Source organism: Budorcas taxicolor, chromosome 4, assembly GCF_023091745.1.
Source record: "Budorcas taxicolor isolate Tak-1 chromosome 4, Takin1.1, whole genome shotgun sequence".
Lineage (NCBI taxonomy): Eukaryota > Metazoa > Chordata > Mammalia > Artiodactyla > Bovidae > Budorcas > Budorcas taxicolor.
In genome coordinates, this window is record NC_068913.1 from 26,082,951 (window position 1) to 26,099,131 (window position 16,181).

At 37.6% G+C, this 16,181-nt stretch overlaps 1 protein-coding gene across 1 annotated transcript in view; it reads right to left on the reverse strand.

Moving 5' to 3' along the window:
- The window catches only part of MEOX2 (mesenchyme homeobox 2), a 75,701-nt gene extending 63,219 nt beyond the window's left edge, over positions 1-12,482 (reverse strand). The window contains exon 1 of the mRNA XM_052638887.1: positions 11,763-12,482. Coding sequence (XP_052494847.1) covers positions 11,763-12,276 — 514 coding nt within the window. The 5' untranslated portion in view covers positions 12,277-12,482. The remainder of the gene's footprint in view (positions 1-11,762) is intronic.
- Positions 12,483-16,181: the final 3,699 nt, after the last annotated feature.

The window sequence follows — 16,181 nt, forward strand, 5'->3', positions numbered from 1 at the left end:
AAAGGCAAAAAATAGCCAATTATTAACATTTCTTAGCATATTCTGGGCAAAAAGATTGCATTCAATTAAAAAATAAGATCAATACTTATTTTAAAATGGAGTTAGATTTAAGACTTGAGACAAGAGAAAGTCATGTGGTGTCTACTTGTAGTTATTTATGACTTTCAATACAAAATGCAAATATGGGTAAAGTCCAGCTAAATAAAATCTATTAGTAGCACATTAAACATTTTTAAACAGGAAACAGAGTCTTCAGTTCACAAATGGCTACCCAAAATATGATTCCATTTACATACATACCTATTACTTATAAACATCATATAACAAAGTTCATTGGCACATTCAGTTCAGTTCAGTTCAGTCGCTCAGTCGTGTCCGACTCTTTGCGACCCCATGAATCGCAGCACGCCAGGCCCCCCCGTCCATCACCAACTCCCGGAGTTCACTCAGACTCGTGTCCATCGAGTCAGTGATGCCATCCAGCCATCTCATCCTCGGTCGTCCCCTTTTCCTCCTGCCCCCAATCCCTCCCAGCATCAAAGTCTTTTCCAATGAGTCCACGTATTAAACTTTAGTATGCTATGGTTCATTGTATGAAGTATCAAAAATATACAAGGATAATGGTAACTCATAGCAAGAACTATGCCGTCAGAAAACTAAGAAGCTAAAAAAGAGTAACTGTTCATATTCATAAAACAGTGAAAAATGACCGAGGTAATCATAAATTCAGATTCAGAGACAGGCAGCTTACACCCAGGTAAAGCATTTTGTCAAATACACTTTTATTAGCTCAAAAGCAGTAGCCAACATTTTAAATGATGCTGTAATTTACTTTTATTGGGAAAACTAAAAACTTCAGGTTTCAAAATAAGATAGATTTTCCTTTTAAGGGCACTAGGCTGAAGTCAGGATATGGAAGTTCAGCTGGCACTACTTGGCTGAACTGACAGACATTACTTCACTTCTCTGGGTGCACTCTCTCATCAAAAAATACACTCATTGAACTGGGTGGTGGCTCGGGTCTCTTCCAGTGCCTTGATAATTCTAATCATCTGTTGAAGCATTATAGATTATAAGTCAGTAAGAAGACTGACAAATCAAGCCTACCCTGAAAGCCAAAAGGAGCGAAATAGCTGCTGCAGTCAGCCCTTTCTTGTCGCCTCTGTGTATTACTGAACACTTAATGTTTTGTTCTTCTCCATGTACCTGCTCTCTGCCCTTCCATGATCTAGAAGAGAAGCAATCACTAGTCCTTTGAAACTCTCATTTTAGGAATTAAACTGCTGTCAGTCTAACAACTTTGAGAGTTAGCTCTGGACATTTAGAATTTTAATACAGTATCTGATTCCACTATTTATTCAGAAGCAACTGCCACAGACCATCATATATAATAATATAAAATTTCTCTGAAATATATTTCTGAATTTCCCCACATTAAACTCAGGCCTAGAAGAGGTGAGTAAGCTGCATAGAATGAAACTAGCTAATCCCCCACAGCTTACAACTTGGGGCGAGTTTTGCACTCTATTGCCTCAACCTAAGCAATAGTTCTCAACAATTTATTAGATATAAGTAAATTCACAAACAAATATTTGCTTTGAAAAAAGAACTTACCACCATTATAAAACTGTCCTTTTGTATTTAATGTGAGATATAATACAGCTTTAGGTGTTTTTTTTTTAAGTATTTGCATATTTGTCATTCATGAGGGTCTCCAAATGGAACCACTCAAAGTAACAACAGGCTTATTAACAATATTAACATATTTTTATTACTACATAATTACAATATTATGTAATTACAATATTACATTATTACATAATGTTAATATGTAATATTAACAATATGTTAAGTTCTCAAGGCAATGAACTTTATAGCTCAGCAGAAAAATGTTCTGTCCAACTTCCTAGTTAACAATGGCAACAGACACCTGACATTTCATTGTCATATTTAAAAAACCTTTTGGTTTAAGTTCTGTTCCCTCTTGACTAAATACCTCTTTGTACCTTCCTCTTGAAAACAAGTGTTTGATGGAGAAGTGAAGACATTTGAGAAAGGTTAAGAGATATCCAGTCAAAAAAGGCAGTGGAATGAGAATCTTAGGGGTTATTAAGTGAAGGCCTCTTGAGTTTCTCATAAAGGTTGGTTTAAAACTCACTCTGCCTTTCAGGAAAATGGCACGCGATGGATATACAATTCTAAGGATAGTTGAAGATTATTTAAAATAATCTTTCAGGCAAGTAACATTTCCTACAGCAATATTACTAGTAAAACACAAATAAACAGGCAACATAAGACAGAGATTGTTTTTTGACAGTGAATACCCACAACAGAATTGTACCTACATTGATAGAAGATAAAAACAATACTTACTGAGCCAGACACTGTTTTAAGTACTTTATGTTTATTGACTCACTTTAATTTTTAGGAAACTACACTACAGAGACTAGGGAAATAGATGGAGAAACAGTGGAAACAGTGCCAGACTTTATTTTTTGGGGCTCCAAAATCACTGCAGATGGTGACTGCAGCCATGAAATTAAAAGATGCTTACTCCTTGGAAGAAAAGTTATGACCAACCTAGAAAGCATATTCAAAAGCAGAGACATTACTCTGCTGACTAAGGTCTGTCTAGTCAAGGCTATGGTTTTTCCAGTGGTCATGTATGGATGTGAGAGTTGGACTGTGAAGAAGGCTGAGCACTGAAGAACTGATGCTTTTGAACTGTGGTGTTGGAGAAGACTCTTGAGAGTCCCCTGGCCTGCAAGGAGATCCAACCAGTCCATTCTGAAGGAGATCAGCCCTGGGATTTCTTTGGAAGGAATGATGCTAAAGCTGAAGCTCCAGTACTTTGGCCACCTCATGCAAAGAGTTGACTCATTGGAAAAGACTGATGCCGGGAGGGATTGGGGGCAGGAGAAGAGGACGACCGAGGATGAGATGGCTGGATGACATCACTGACTCGATGGACACGAGTCTGAGTGAACTCCAGGAGTTGGTGATGGACAGGGAGGCCTGGCGTGCTGCGATTCATGGGATCGCAAAGTCAGACACGACTGAGCGACTGAACTGAACTGAACTGAACACTACAGAGAAGTTAAATCATAGTTAGCAAGAGACAGAGGCAAAACAACTCTTGACATTTCTCTTCTGTGGCCTGCGTTCCTTTAGGTTGCTATCTAAGGATTTTATCCACCAAGACCTGAGTGATCTGCTTGTCTATCTTGATTGTGGTGGTGGTTTAGTTGCTCAGTTGTGTCCATCTTTTTGTGACCCCATTGACTGTAGCCTGCCAGGCTCCTCTGTCCATGCAATCTCCCAGGCAAGAATACTGGTACTGCCTAGAAGGGAATTGCCATTCCCTTCTCCAGGAGCTCTTCCTGACCCAGGGATCAAACCCATGTCTCCTGCACTGGAGGCAGATTCCTTACTGGCTGAGCCAACAGGGAAGCCCCATCTTCTGAATACACCCGAACAAAGGGATGCAACAAAAGCAGATTGGAATGCATGAAGGGAGGCTACTGCAAGACATTTGAGATGGGCTGCAAATTCCACCTAAGGTCCCAACTTTGCTGGAAGGCTTCTGTTCTGCCGCTCTCACTGGATTCCAGTGTAAAAGCTCCCTCTCTTCGCCCTATCACGTTTAGAGGTGCTAATATTTTCCAGTTGTGGGCAGACCCTGGGTAGTCTCCATCCTGTTGCTTCCCAACACACTGCCCACCATCAGATAATCAGCATCAAACTCTCTTCAATCATCCCTATGAGTGTGCCCCCAATTTTCCTAAGAGGATGACAAAAGAAATTACATAAATGCTTTGTGATCTATCAACTACTGACTAAAACTGTAAAAAAAAAAAAAAAGGTGCTGTTCCTTCTTATTTTCCCAAATATTTGGGTATCCAAGAAAAAATGTGGTGCTCTTCTTCTAGGAACAAAGGATAATTCGGGAAGAAAAGGCATGCAGGATTCCTTGAATTTTGAAGGCGTACATTCAAAAGATCATAATCTTGGAAATGCATGTGGCAGCAGCCCCTAAATTTAGGTGTCTAACAGCTGGTTTTCATGCCATTTTGGTCTTTCTTAGCAATTTACACCTAGATGCTCTCTAGTTTTATATATCCACACCCGTTTATACCACAAATAAGGAGAAAGAAAAAATCCAAAGTAAACATAGCATGTAGTTGGGGAGACTTTCATTGTCAGGCAGAAAAATACCTGAAAATTCATTTTATTTTTGAAAAATATTAAAGGAGAGAGATATCACTTAATGTCAATCCATGCAATTAGGAGTAAATCTCTCTTTGTATGGTTCTTAAAAGGTGAAAGCCATTCAATAAATTACTGGCATCCTAAAAAAATCAAAGCTACTTTTCATCAATTTAGCTCCCACTAAGTTTTTGATGGCACAATTCTATTTTCCTGAACTGTGTGTTCTCACTACCACAATAAAATCAATCATTTGTAAAATTTACTTGGTATTCATTATTTCTTTGACGAGAGTCACTGCCCACTTTACACCTTTTTTTTTTTTTTAATAATATACTTCAGTTTAATTCGCTACTTTTTCAGGAGGCTAAGAATCGAAAAGTTTTCTATGCAGTCCAGAAAGTTGTAAGAAGCCGCCTCTACAGACACTGAATGTATTTCGCCAGTACACTTGCAAATAACTATCATTTACAAAAGTAAGTTTTTATTTGGGTGTCACTTCTGGCAAAGCATTAAAGCTGTATTTTCAAAGACCAAAATTCTCAGCCTTTAAAATTCTACTGGCATCCACCAACCGAAGCTGGACCCTCCACTAGGTTTCCACACAGTCTGAGAGAGAGATGACTTCATCTTAATCATTTTCTTGCCCACAGTCATGTAAGATAACTGGGATTTTTAATTTTTTTCTTGTAGCATTATGGAAATCTCTTGAACTGTAGGCAAAATAAAGAGCCAGAGGAAGAGAAAGACAAAAGAAAAACTGCAGGGAGTTGGCAGATTTGATTTTATGACTATCATCGATTATCAGGTTCAGTCTTTAGGACTCTCCACATAGCCGTATATATGCTCCAAGTTTAGGATTTTATTTTGTAACTGCAACATTTAACATCATATTATACTCTTTAATATGGATACTTTCGTTCAGATGATCTGGTATGAAGAAATTAAATTTAAGATTCTATTAGTGTATATACATACATTTATATAAATAGATTATTTTAAAGTGTGCTTTAAGTGTAGCCGCCATGTGCGAGTTCAGCATCTTCCCTGTCTTTTATGCCATTAACCTTTCTACTAAAATATAGTAGGGACTAAAAACTATAAAAACGAAACACCTTATATTTACAATTTCAACCAATATAGGCTATCCAGCTTCAAGAAACATACCTAAAACATCTTAGAAAGAAGACGTACCAAAAAAAAAAAAAAAAAAAACAAAACACCACAACGCTAGGATGTTTAAATACACTTGAAATATTCTAATTGAATTGATTCTAAGAGCAATGATTTCTGAATTTGTCTTTAAACAAAACCCTAATGTTTTTCACTACCACGAGTTATTACCTACTAAACTTACATCTGCTGTAAAAGTAAAAACTCCAAGGCTGTAAGAATTAAGTCACCAAAAAATACAAGTATTTTAGAATTAAAAAAATTTAAGGAAATGCTAACTTTGAAAAGTACCGTAACTATGGTATTAGATAAGCTGAAGTTCCAATTTCTTAATTTTTAAATCTATATAGGATAAGACAGTAATTATTTTTGAAAGAATTTTCTTCATATAAACCCCTTCCAAAAATGTATACAGATTAATACATATTTTACCTGATTTTTCTTTTTCATAGGTGCATGGAAGAGATCAAAAAACATATCATACAATAATTTCAGAGCCCTAAAAAATCAACATTCTGATACACAGTATCAAATTTGCAGACAGTAATGTAATACATTCAGAAACATTATATTGCTGTGGAAAATGTGACAGTATAAAAAGTTTTTCATGAATAAGTGGATTTTAATTATATAATTCAAATTCCAAATATAGAGGAGTATTAATAATTGACCCATTTAATCCCAAATGAGTGTATACTTTCCCCAAGTAATCTTTAATTTAATAAAAAAATATTTTTAAAGATTTTAAAGAGAAACATTTACTCTGAAGTATGAAAACGTCTGAAACATCTGAACAAAAAGCAACATCTGAATTTTATACAGATTAATAGATATATTATTTATTATTTGTATCCTAAAATACTATCTAACACACTTTCTTAAAGAGAAAACAAAGTTCTTACCCTACTATAATAATGTAAGTAAAAAATCATCAGAAAAAAGGTGCTCCAATTTAAATTAATTCTACCTCTACATAGGTGACGCAAATTGAAGTCTGAGACCCCAAGTGACCTTTACTATTTTAAGTTTTACTTCACCAGAGCAATAAAACATTCTAAAAGGTTTTTTGCAATTGGATTTTGAACTTCACTGATGACTATGATTTACAAGTAGTGTGGAGAATAAGGCAGTGTTGCAATTCACATTTCTTTATTATTGTGTCACTTCATCTCTACACGAGGGTTTCAGTTTGATACAACTATTGTGAGAAAAAAAATCATAAAAATATCATAACAAATATAGGAAGTGTTAGTGTTTGATTTTTTTTACAACCTTAACAAAAGCTGATTATTGATAAGTAAATCATATTAATGACTAAAACACATAAAAGAAGTCACAACAATCAAATGTGTTTTGCCGTTTGAATAAAAATACAATTTCTACTTTGTGCACTTTGGCCTTGGTTTGTGTTTTATACCATTTTTTCTGATTTAACCATTGGAATCAGTCACCAATGCAATAATCCAGGATATGTAATTTAGCTGGTTACTCGATATTTAATCCTTCTTATTTTATGATTATAATCAAGGGGGAAAGTTCTACTGCTGATATATTTATATATTTTCTAATATATTTTCCTCACAAAATTTCTATTATAAAAAACAATATGGCAAAATTACAAGAAAATGAGAAATAAGTCATCCACAACTGTTAACTCAACAAATATTGGTTAAGGAATTCCTGTGTGTATTTTATTTTGTAATATTTTTCACCCTTATCATTTATCACTCATAAATGTTTGTAATAATCATAGCAATTCTTTGAAAAAAAACATGGTCTAAAATTTTAAGAATAAATTACTGAAGTGAACATGGTCTAAAACTACATTATTGTATTATATAGTTTTTTTATTTGAAATGAAAATCTAAAGAGCCATCACATTTTCTGTGTGTTTCTGGCTGTGATTTTTAATCCAGTAAATTAATGAAATTGCCCAGCATATATATATTTAAATGTAGTAAATGAATAAAACTGGCATCGTTACCAGACCAAATACATAAATAGGTTTACATGTGGAGATTTTTTTTAACAGAAGTTAGTTATTAATTCACCCATAGGTTATTTATTTTTAAAAAAGTTAATTCTTTTACTAAATATAGCAATAGTTTGTCAAATTTCTCTGAATCTAAGGTAAGGGGTTGTCCCTTTCGTTATTTTATACTTGTTTAAAATTAATTAGGTCTTATAATAAATAACTTGTGATAAATTCCAATCCTGTGATGAAGGGTCTATGTTTTGAAACACAGACAAACAAGGTAATGCTTAAAATAAATTTTTTGGTTTATTAGTGGCGATTAGCTTACAGTGTACCAACATAATGGTTTCCATTGAAGATTACTGTGAACAAAGATTAAAACTTAAAATGCATGATAGAGGGCTTTTAACTCAAATCAAAGTTTTAGCAGTGCAATGTATTATGTTTGATGCTGTTCCTTTCAAATAACTATAAATAAAGGTATTTACAGAGAAATGGAAACTTTTTCAGTATTTATTTGCATTCTCCCTTCCATCATTGCTGAATTTCCACAATAAAGCACCTTAATTCTGAAGGAATTAATGCTCTTGACTTTTGAGTGTAATCATTTTGCAAACACTCATGTAGGTCAATGGTACTCAGAATTTTTTTATGTCAGGACATTGTTTTAAATATTCACATCTAAAATTAATCTACTACTCCAAGAAAATGACTGAAAATGGTTACTTTTTAAATTTCATAGATTTGAGGCATTTAATTTGTTCAATGCAAATACTGGCCTATAATCATCCGCATCCAATAGACTGCATTTTAAATTCTAAAGCAAATGCTGAAAGTCATGATCCAGTCACATAGAAATGAATAATAATGTAACTTCTTTTCTTTCAGAAAACATGATGATAGAATTTCTAAAAAAAAGTACAATATAATACCAGAGGTAGGGCAAGTAAGATATTATTCTGTGTTTAATTTCCAGCACATTATCCTAATCCTTGCCTATCAATCTGCAGTGCCAGACAGACATAATATGACAACACATATTTTATGATCTTGTAGCTATAATAAAATACTTACAGTTTTATAAGAATCCAATATGATTCAAAGTCTTGTAAAATTGACACCCCCAAATCACTCCTTTTTGATATGATTTTGATTTTTTATAAAATATGCACTTATATTCATTCAATAAATCTGAACAGAAGATACTCATACATTTACACTTTATATTACCTGCATTAAAAACTAAAACTAGATTAGTTTATTTTGATCTACTAACTGAAAAGTAGGCAGTTTATACTTACTACTATGTTGCTTGGTGAACAATCAAAGGTAACTGAAGTGAAGTAATTCACAGTATTTATAGACTTTTTTTTCAGAATCACCTGTTTTGTATAGATTGTTTTAAGTACAGTTGTAAAGTTTTGATTTCTAAGAGTTTTTTTGAAGATGTGGCAGATGTTGGCTTTGATAATAATGCCGGAAAGCATAGCAGGTTCAAAGTTGCAAATATGCTTAACATATATAAAAGATAGTGCGATTTTCTATTAAACGTTGTTGTTTTCAATTGTTGATAAAGTGCAGTGGAATTCTAAAGTCCATAAATATTTGCTTCTAGACCCTTAAGCTTCTTGAGTTTGTGTATGCGTGTGTTCATGTGTTTCTGAGAGGTGAAACACATACAAATGCACACTGAAAAATGTTAACTATTATAGTTTCAGCATCATTATCATGGATAAAAATTGGGGTTGTTTTTCAGTATTTTCCAGTGCTTAAAATTCCATTAGAATTTCCCATAGTCAATACACACATACATACAATCCGTGAGATGCAAGCACACAGAATTTTGGTTCCGATTTTGTCCTGTATTTATGTACTACGTTTACTCTCAACTAGAAATACATACTAATTATACATTGTCTGACAACATAAAAATGGCCTCTGTAATGCATGGTGTGAGTTTTGTCAAATATAATTTGAAAATTTGAAGAGTGTCAACATTATGTTAATTCAACTTTTTTGGAAATACTGAAACATTAAAACTGTGCTCTAAGCAATTAGAGATATATGTGCTAATAATATGTCAGAATTACATTGACTTTCTACTTTGCTTTAATTTCTGCTAGATCAAGATACCCTTATAATAATATGAAATGAAATAGCTGTGAGCATAAATTATAAAAGACCAAATACAACATCACTTCAATAAAAAATGATACCTTGAATTTAAATTCACTTAAAGAATATAACAAATATTATCTAAAATAGTAAATCTGGCTATTTGAACTTTATTTTCTAAGATTGTACATATATTCAACAAGAAATTAAAAATATATTTCCTTTTAGACAGTCAGGAGTTGTTTCAAAAGATCCCATCAAAGAAAAAATTCATTCTAACTTCCCAATGATTCTACCCTTGGTGATGATTAACTGTATTTCCCATTCAAGATGTAATCTATTAATATTTTATGTATCTGATGAAAACTTTTGTTTTTCCAGGACTTTAATGATCAACTTCAACATGAAAAGATAAACTAATTTTGTTATATTGTTATTTCCCACCAAAGGACGGTAGCAGTATTAACATAACCAATTTTCTTAAGAAAGTCACTATTAAAATAACTGAAGGGAGTCAGTTCTTGGATCTCACTTTCTTGATTTCTCCTTGATCAAAGTAACATAGGCCTATATGAAAATTCAGCTTGTCCTAAGAAACTTAGGTGCGTTTGTTCAGTTGAAGAAGCATATTAAACAATCCATGATATAGGTTTCTCACTGCAGAAAGTACAAGGAACAGTAAGAGCCTCTGGTAAACTGCAAAAGCGTCCCTGGCTAACCTGTACTCAGATCTTATCCCAGAAAAGTTACACTGATATCAAATGCTGATCCTATGAAAGGATGACTGCATTCTAAAAATGACTTGCTTTCTAATGAAGATGGAAGCCTTCTTGCTATATTAACTTTTTCACTCTGTCTGAAGAGTGTCTCACTTAGGGTTAGTAAAAACCATTAAAAATGAATGATACTGCTGGCAACCTTTTTGGATATAAACTATTTTGTGATGGAGCATTAGAAGTTCACCCTGACCTTGGAATGTAAACGTGAGATTCTAAGTTTGAGATAGAAGAACCCATTCCGTACTCACTGAAGAATAATTGATACCATTGCTGCAAAAGAACATGAAATAGGCGGCTCAATCACTGTCATTCATGTGAAATCTAATCTAAATTATTATAAAGGATAGACATTATCCAGTCTTTCAAATCAGTACCTGGAATTATCTTCCAGGGCTCTTAAAACCAATGCCGCAAAGAAAGAAAATACGTAAATATTATATTAAATAAACGACAGCTTACAAAAAGATGGGACGCAGGTTGCGTCGTAGCTACTGAAGAAAGCTCATACCCTCCTTATAAAGCATCTTTTAACAATTTCTTTAGGACAGAGACAGGTAAGGGCTTTGACAGTTGACTGCAAAGCTTAAGTTTCTCTGGATTGCTGAAGTTTAGTTGGCTGCCGGTGCCTTCAAGCATTCGCGTTTGGTTAAGATTCCCCTTTCGCTACGCGGTTCAAGATATCCTCGCGTAGATCAGCGCCTCCTACGCACACCCACTTGTAGCAGCGCTACCCCGGTTGCTGTTAAGTTTCCCAATCCTTGTTTCGGATAGTACTCAACTGGAGGAGGATTTTACTTTCCACTTTTGAAACTCAGATTTTCTTTTTGGTTAGCATTACATGAATACAACTACAATAAACCGTTTTTCGTCAAGGGTCTGAGCGTATATTTAGTTGCCATTCTCTGACACATTCCTTAAAATCCTCTGAATTCCTAGACAATATCTTCTTCCCCCAAGAAAGAGAAATTTTACCATTTGGAATAGGGTGCTATTTAAAGAACTCTGAAATCAGAATTAAAAAAAAAAAAACTAAACTAAAACTTTTTCTCATGTGCTCTGCCAAGTTCCACTGCAAGTTCCAAATGTTGTGCAATAATTTGGAAATCCAGTTAACGATGGGAAAAATCGAGCCATTCAGAGTCGGGAAAAGTCAAGGAAAGGCACCCGCACGCACGCCCAGCGGACGCTGCATCCCAGGGTGCATTCCTCTCCCCATCGCTCAGATGGAAAGTCACGCTTCGCAATCGATTTCACATACTTGTCACTTGTCCTTTTTTTCTCAACCCTCTGGTAAACTAGTTTGAATCTTGGAGAGCTTAACGCAGTTGGCTGCAGTGCTGCCCTCGGAGAAACACGTGCCCCCAAATAAAAGGACCAAAGCAGCCTCGCCGAATTTGGCGGCGAGGAGCCAGAGAGGAAAAGACCTGTCCCATAACGCCCGCCGCCTCACTCTAGTAGGAGAATCTTCCCATCTCCCCGCCCCCTTTCGCCGAGGGTGCCCGGAGCGCCCTTACCTGAGCTATCGCTTTTCCTCTTGCTGCCACTTCTCTTCTCCGCCTCCGCGGGTGACAGCGCCTGGCGGCCGTAGTCCCCTGGCGGGCACGCGGCCCCGGTCGGGGTGCTGGAGCCCAAGCTGGAAGAGTTGGAACACAGGACCGGCGGGCTGCTTCCCAGCTCCGGGGGCCCTCCCGAGTCCGGCTGGAGGCAGAGGCTGTGCCGAGCCGCGCTCGGCGGGGAGGACATCTGCGGGAGGTGCCAGTTGGTTTGCAGAGCTTGGTGCTGCTGCTGCTGGTGGTGGTGGTGGTGATGGTGGTGGTGGTGGTGGTGCCCCCTGTGATGCTGGCTGGCAAACATGCCCTCCTCGTTGGGGTATCCCGCGATTATGCAAGACGAGGAAGAAGTGGAGAGCTCGGGGTAGGACATGTGGTCAGATCTTCCATGGAGGGCGAGAGAGGATTGGGAGAACGGGTGCAAGCCTTGCGCGGTGGCGTGAGGGCTGCGCAGGCAGCCAAAGAGCGGGTGTTCCATAGCATGCAAGTCTCGGGTTCCAGGCAGAAGACTTCACGACGGTTCCAAACGCCACCACCCTCTGTCACTTTTCACTGGAAACCGTGTGACTTTTCCCCCTCCCAAAGCAATAGCCGCCCGCGTTTCGTCAGAGCTCGGATAATCCCGGTCCTGAGCCCTAGCGGCCAATCTCCTTTACATATAAACACTCGGACCTGGAGAAGCTTCCCTCTGAGCTACTCAGATGTCAAGAGCAGGAGAGGTTGAAGCCAAAAGAAGGTGGTCCCAGAGAACTGCTTTCAGGGGGAAACGGCTCTGAGAGGTTATAAATAGAGTGTAATGTGAGCTGGGGGCTGGCTTAGGAGCCCAGTGCTGACCACATGCAAACTCCCTCCAAAACTCCCGCTCAGTTCGCGCAATGCGCTCCCAGTTCCACTTCCTATCGCCGGCTGGACGCATGCAGTGCGTCCACGCCCTCCCGCCGCTGCCAACAGCCTGGACTGCAAGCGGCAAGCCGGGCGCCTAAACCCGAGCCCCGGCGGGCAGCGGCTGCCTTTCCCGCTCCGCCGGCCGGGGCGCGCCGTGGCGCCCGCCAGCTCCAACCCCACACCCAGTGTCCCACCTGCTCACTTCTCTCCTGAAAGGTGTCTTGTCAATGCCACTTGGGCACTGTCACCTGCAGAAAAACTTAGGGTGTGCCTAAATGTGGAGAAGCACGAAAGGTGGAGGATTAAGGAAAAGAATCAGAGCTAGTTTGGCGCGCACTCAGATTAAGGTTTTCCAAATTCGCATCAACTCGTGTCATGGGCTCAGTGGCGTTTCTAGCTTTTTTATACAGCTGGTGTCTGTGGGTGGGTTGTTAGAGCGCTGAGACGCCAGATTCGAGGATGCAGGAAAAGTTCCCCACGGGCGAGAAAGGGCCGCAAGGAACGAGACTTGATAGGGTGGAAGAAATCATGGGGCCGTGACTGTCGCAGACGCTCTGCTTCTGGCATCCTCACCTGCGGTCCCAGGTGGGGTCTCTTCCCCTGCTTTCCTCAAATGTCCTCCCCCACACCGCTCTCGATTTCCGGGTCCCACTCCATTTCCTTGCCACTTGTCCGCCCAGAAAAACTTTTCCTGGATCAGGAGTATTCTAAAGCGATTTCACCCTAGTCACAAGCGATGTGTATATTGCATGTACATTTCCAGTACTCTCCCTCAGGAGCCAGCCCCCTGTCACCTCGTTTCCCACCAGAAATCCATCTCTCTTCCGCTCAAAAAAATCAATCAGCTAATTGCACCCCTTTCACTCCCACGCCGCCATGGTTCCATTTACCAAACAAATATTACACTTTGGTATCCCTTAAAGTTCGGATCTTCCTGGTTACAATTTTGCATCCTAGAAAATGACTTAGAAAACTTGCCACCGGTGAATTAATGCGAGCGACGGCTGGGCTTTGATACTGCCACATGCTTAAAGGGCGACACTGTCTGCTAGGGGCCAAGTCGTTCACACAAGGCACGCACGCTGGCCGAGCATAATGAGCTGCGGGAACAGTTGAGCCTTGCCTAGGACTTGTCGCATCAGGAGAATGTCGGCGCTCACCTATCCCTCCCGGGACCCCAAATTTGCCACCAGGAGCGTCGCCGTCTTACTTTCATTGTCTCAGGTGTCCAGAGGACGGGGGGGTCAGGTCTTGGAAGTTGTTAATGGGATTATTGGGGACAGCAAACTGGGCCAGGCATCTGGTTTGAATTAGGAAAATGTATTGATTAATCTTTGAGAAATGTCACCAGGGTAGAACTTTTCCCCTAGTCCTGTCCCTCAGGCTTCAGCCTGACCATCTCCTTTTTCTTTCAAGTATCCTGGAGAATAGTGGCTTTGCAATAAACCTTCATATCCGTGTGAAAGTTCGAATTGTTTTCCAATGCTCAGAGGTGAGATGGGGTGGGAGTGATCAGGAATTCTGAGATTTGTTAGCGCTGCTTTCTTTAACGGAAATTGAGCCCTATTTTGAGGGAAATTAGTTTTGCAGACTTCGTTAAAAAAAAAAAAAAGGTTAAAACTTTTGTTCACCAGCTGCTCAACTTTTCAGTCTGGGTTTGAGCTGGAACCTGCTGCAAGCGTTTGACGGTAAGGCTTTCTTTGCCGATATGTTTTGGGAATCTAATATTGTTTTAGACTTCGAAAGGGGGTGTTCTTCACGTTGCACGTTTCTAAGGGTTTTAAGCGCTCGCAGGATGGCGTCCAGGGCTTAGATCTTAAGAATGTTTCTTCCTGCCACTCCCCACGCCCTTGGCTCTTAAAGGATAAAAAAGGAAGGGATGTATTCTTCTAATATCGTCGGAATATTTTTTGAATTTTCATTGTGTTTATGGTTTCAATATGTGCTGTGATATTAAAAGTTAAAGTACAAAGAGCAACACTAAACTTCCCAAACTCGGGTAGCTCCTCTATGGATTCTGGGTGAAAGCATTAAAGACTTTATCCAAGAAAAATTTAGGCAAGCACCTCCATAGACAGTCACTAGAAATATTTATATAATACTGTCTACTAAACGTATTGTGGAAAATGTCAGACAGGACTAATTAAAGATACACTTGATTTGCACACATCAATAAAAAACATCCATAAAGGTCCTTTTGGTTTGCATTACAGTGGTTTAGAGGGAGAGACACAATTGAGAAAGGAATGGATTTGAGTTTAACCAGTGTGTTTCAGGCAACCAGCAAACACACATAAGTTTTCATCTCCAGGAGCTGCCACTTCTTGAACCTGCCCTATGACTGTGCTGGGGTTTTTTCTCACTCACTGTGTCAGATGTTAACAACATGTCCAGAAATTTCTCCACAACCTGCCTCAGTCAGTCAGCTGAGTGTAAGACTAAAAGTCTGGTAAAGAAAAATTAGAAAAGGTTAAAAATGAGAGAAGTCTCTTTGAAAGGCACACAATTAAAAGAAACCTAGCAGAAAAGGTCTTGTTAAGTGAAGACTCAAAACATCTATCAGTTAACATGAAGTCCTGATATCTAATAAAAAGTATAAGGAAAACGTTATTTGAAAGAGAAAAAGTGTGGTTCAAAGGAAAAAAAAAAGTGGAAAAGGAGGTCTGGATGTATTCCAGAATCAAATATGACTGGTCTATTTTATCTGAATTTCTAAATATATGTTAATTATTCCATAAAGCTTTTTTTTTTTTTTTCAAATTTTTCATTCTTAGAACATTTGGAATAACAAAAAATATTAACTTATTTTTTAGGCCATAGAGAATTTTTTTAATGTGATAATAACGTGAAAAATCTTTAGCATTTCCTATAATAGCTGTATCAATGTCTACATCTATAAAAACCAACACTGAAAGATGCTTTTTACCTCTAATGGCTACTTATAGGGAGAATGGTAAAAATCGCCAAACTTAATAGAGAATTTCAATAGCTTTCATTTAAAACTATGTACAGTATAGTATTTATCCTATATTTACAATTACTTGAATTTCTCTGAAAAACATTTAATATTTTATACAAGATTTTGATATAAAGCATTCAACAAGAAGTTGAATGTATGAAAAATGTAACCTGCTCATCTTTTGCAGGAAACATGATCAAAATTATTTTAGACATGTGCCATGCTGTTTAAATTTCATAAATGTGTATATCTATTATTTCTTCTGCTAAATGAAATGGTATTCAATAATAAAGGCAGAGGTATTTTTAAATTAAGAATGAGGAGAGAACTTAAGCAATCTGAAAAAATTATTTTTATATTTTAAGACTCATGATGATTCTCTTGAGTTGCCATTTTTGTATGTTTGTGACATGAAGTATGATGGGAATACAAAAACTTAAAAATGATCCTTAGCTACAGATATTATAAAACTTTATTTTGAATTTTACCTTCTGGATAAAATTACCTTGGTAACATATAGTCATGATATATGCATTTAA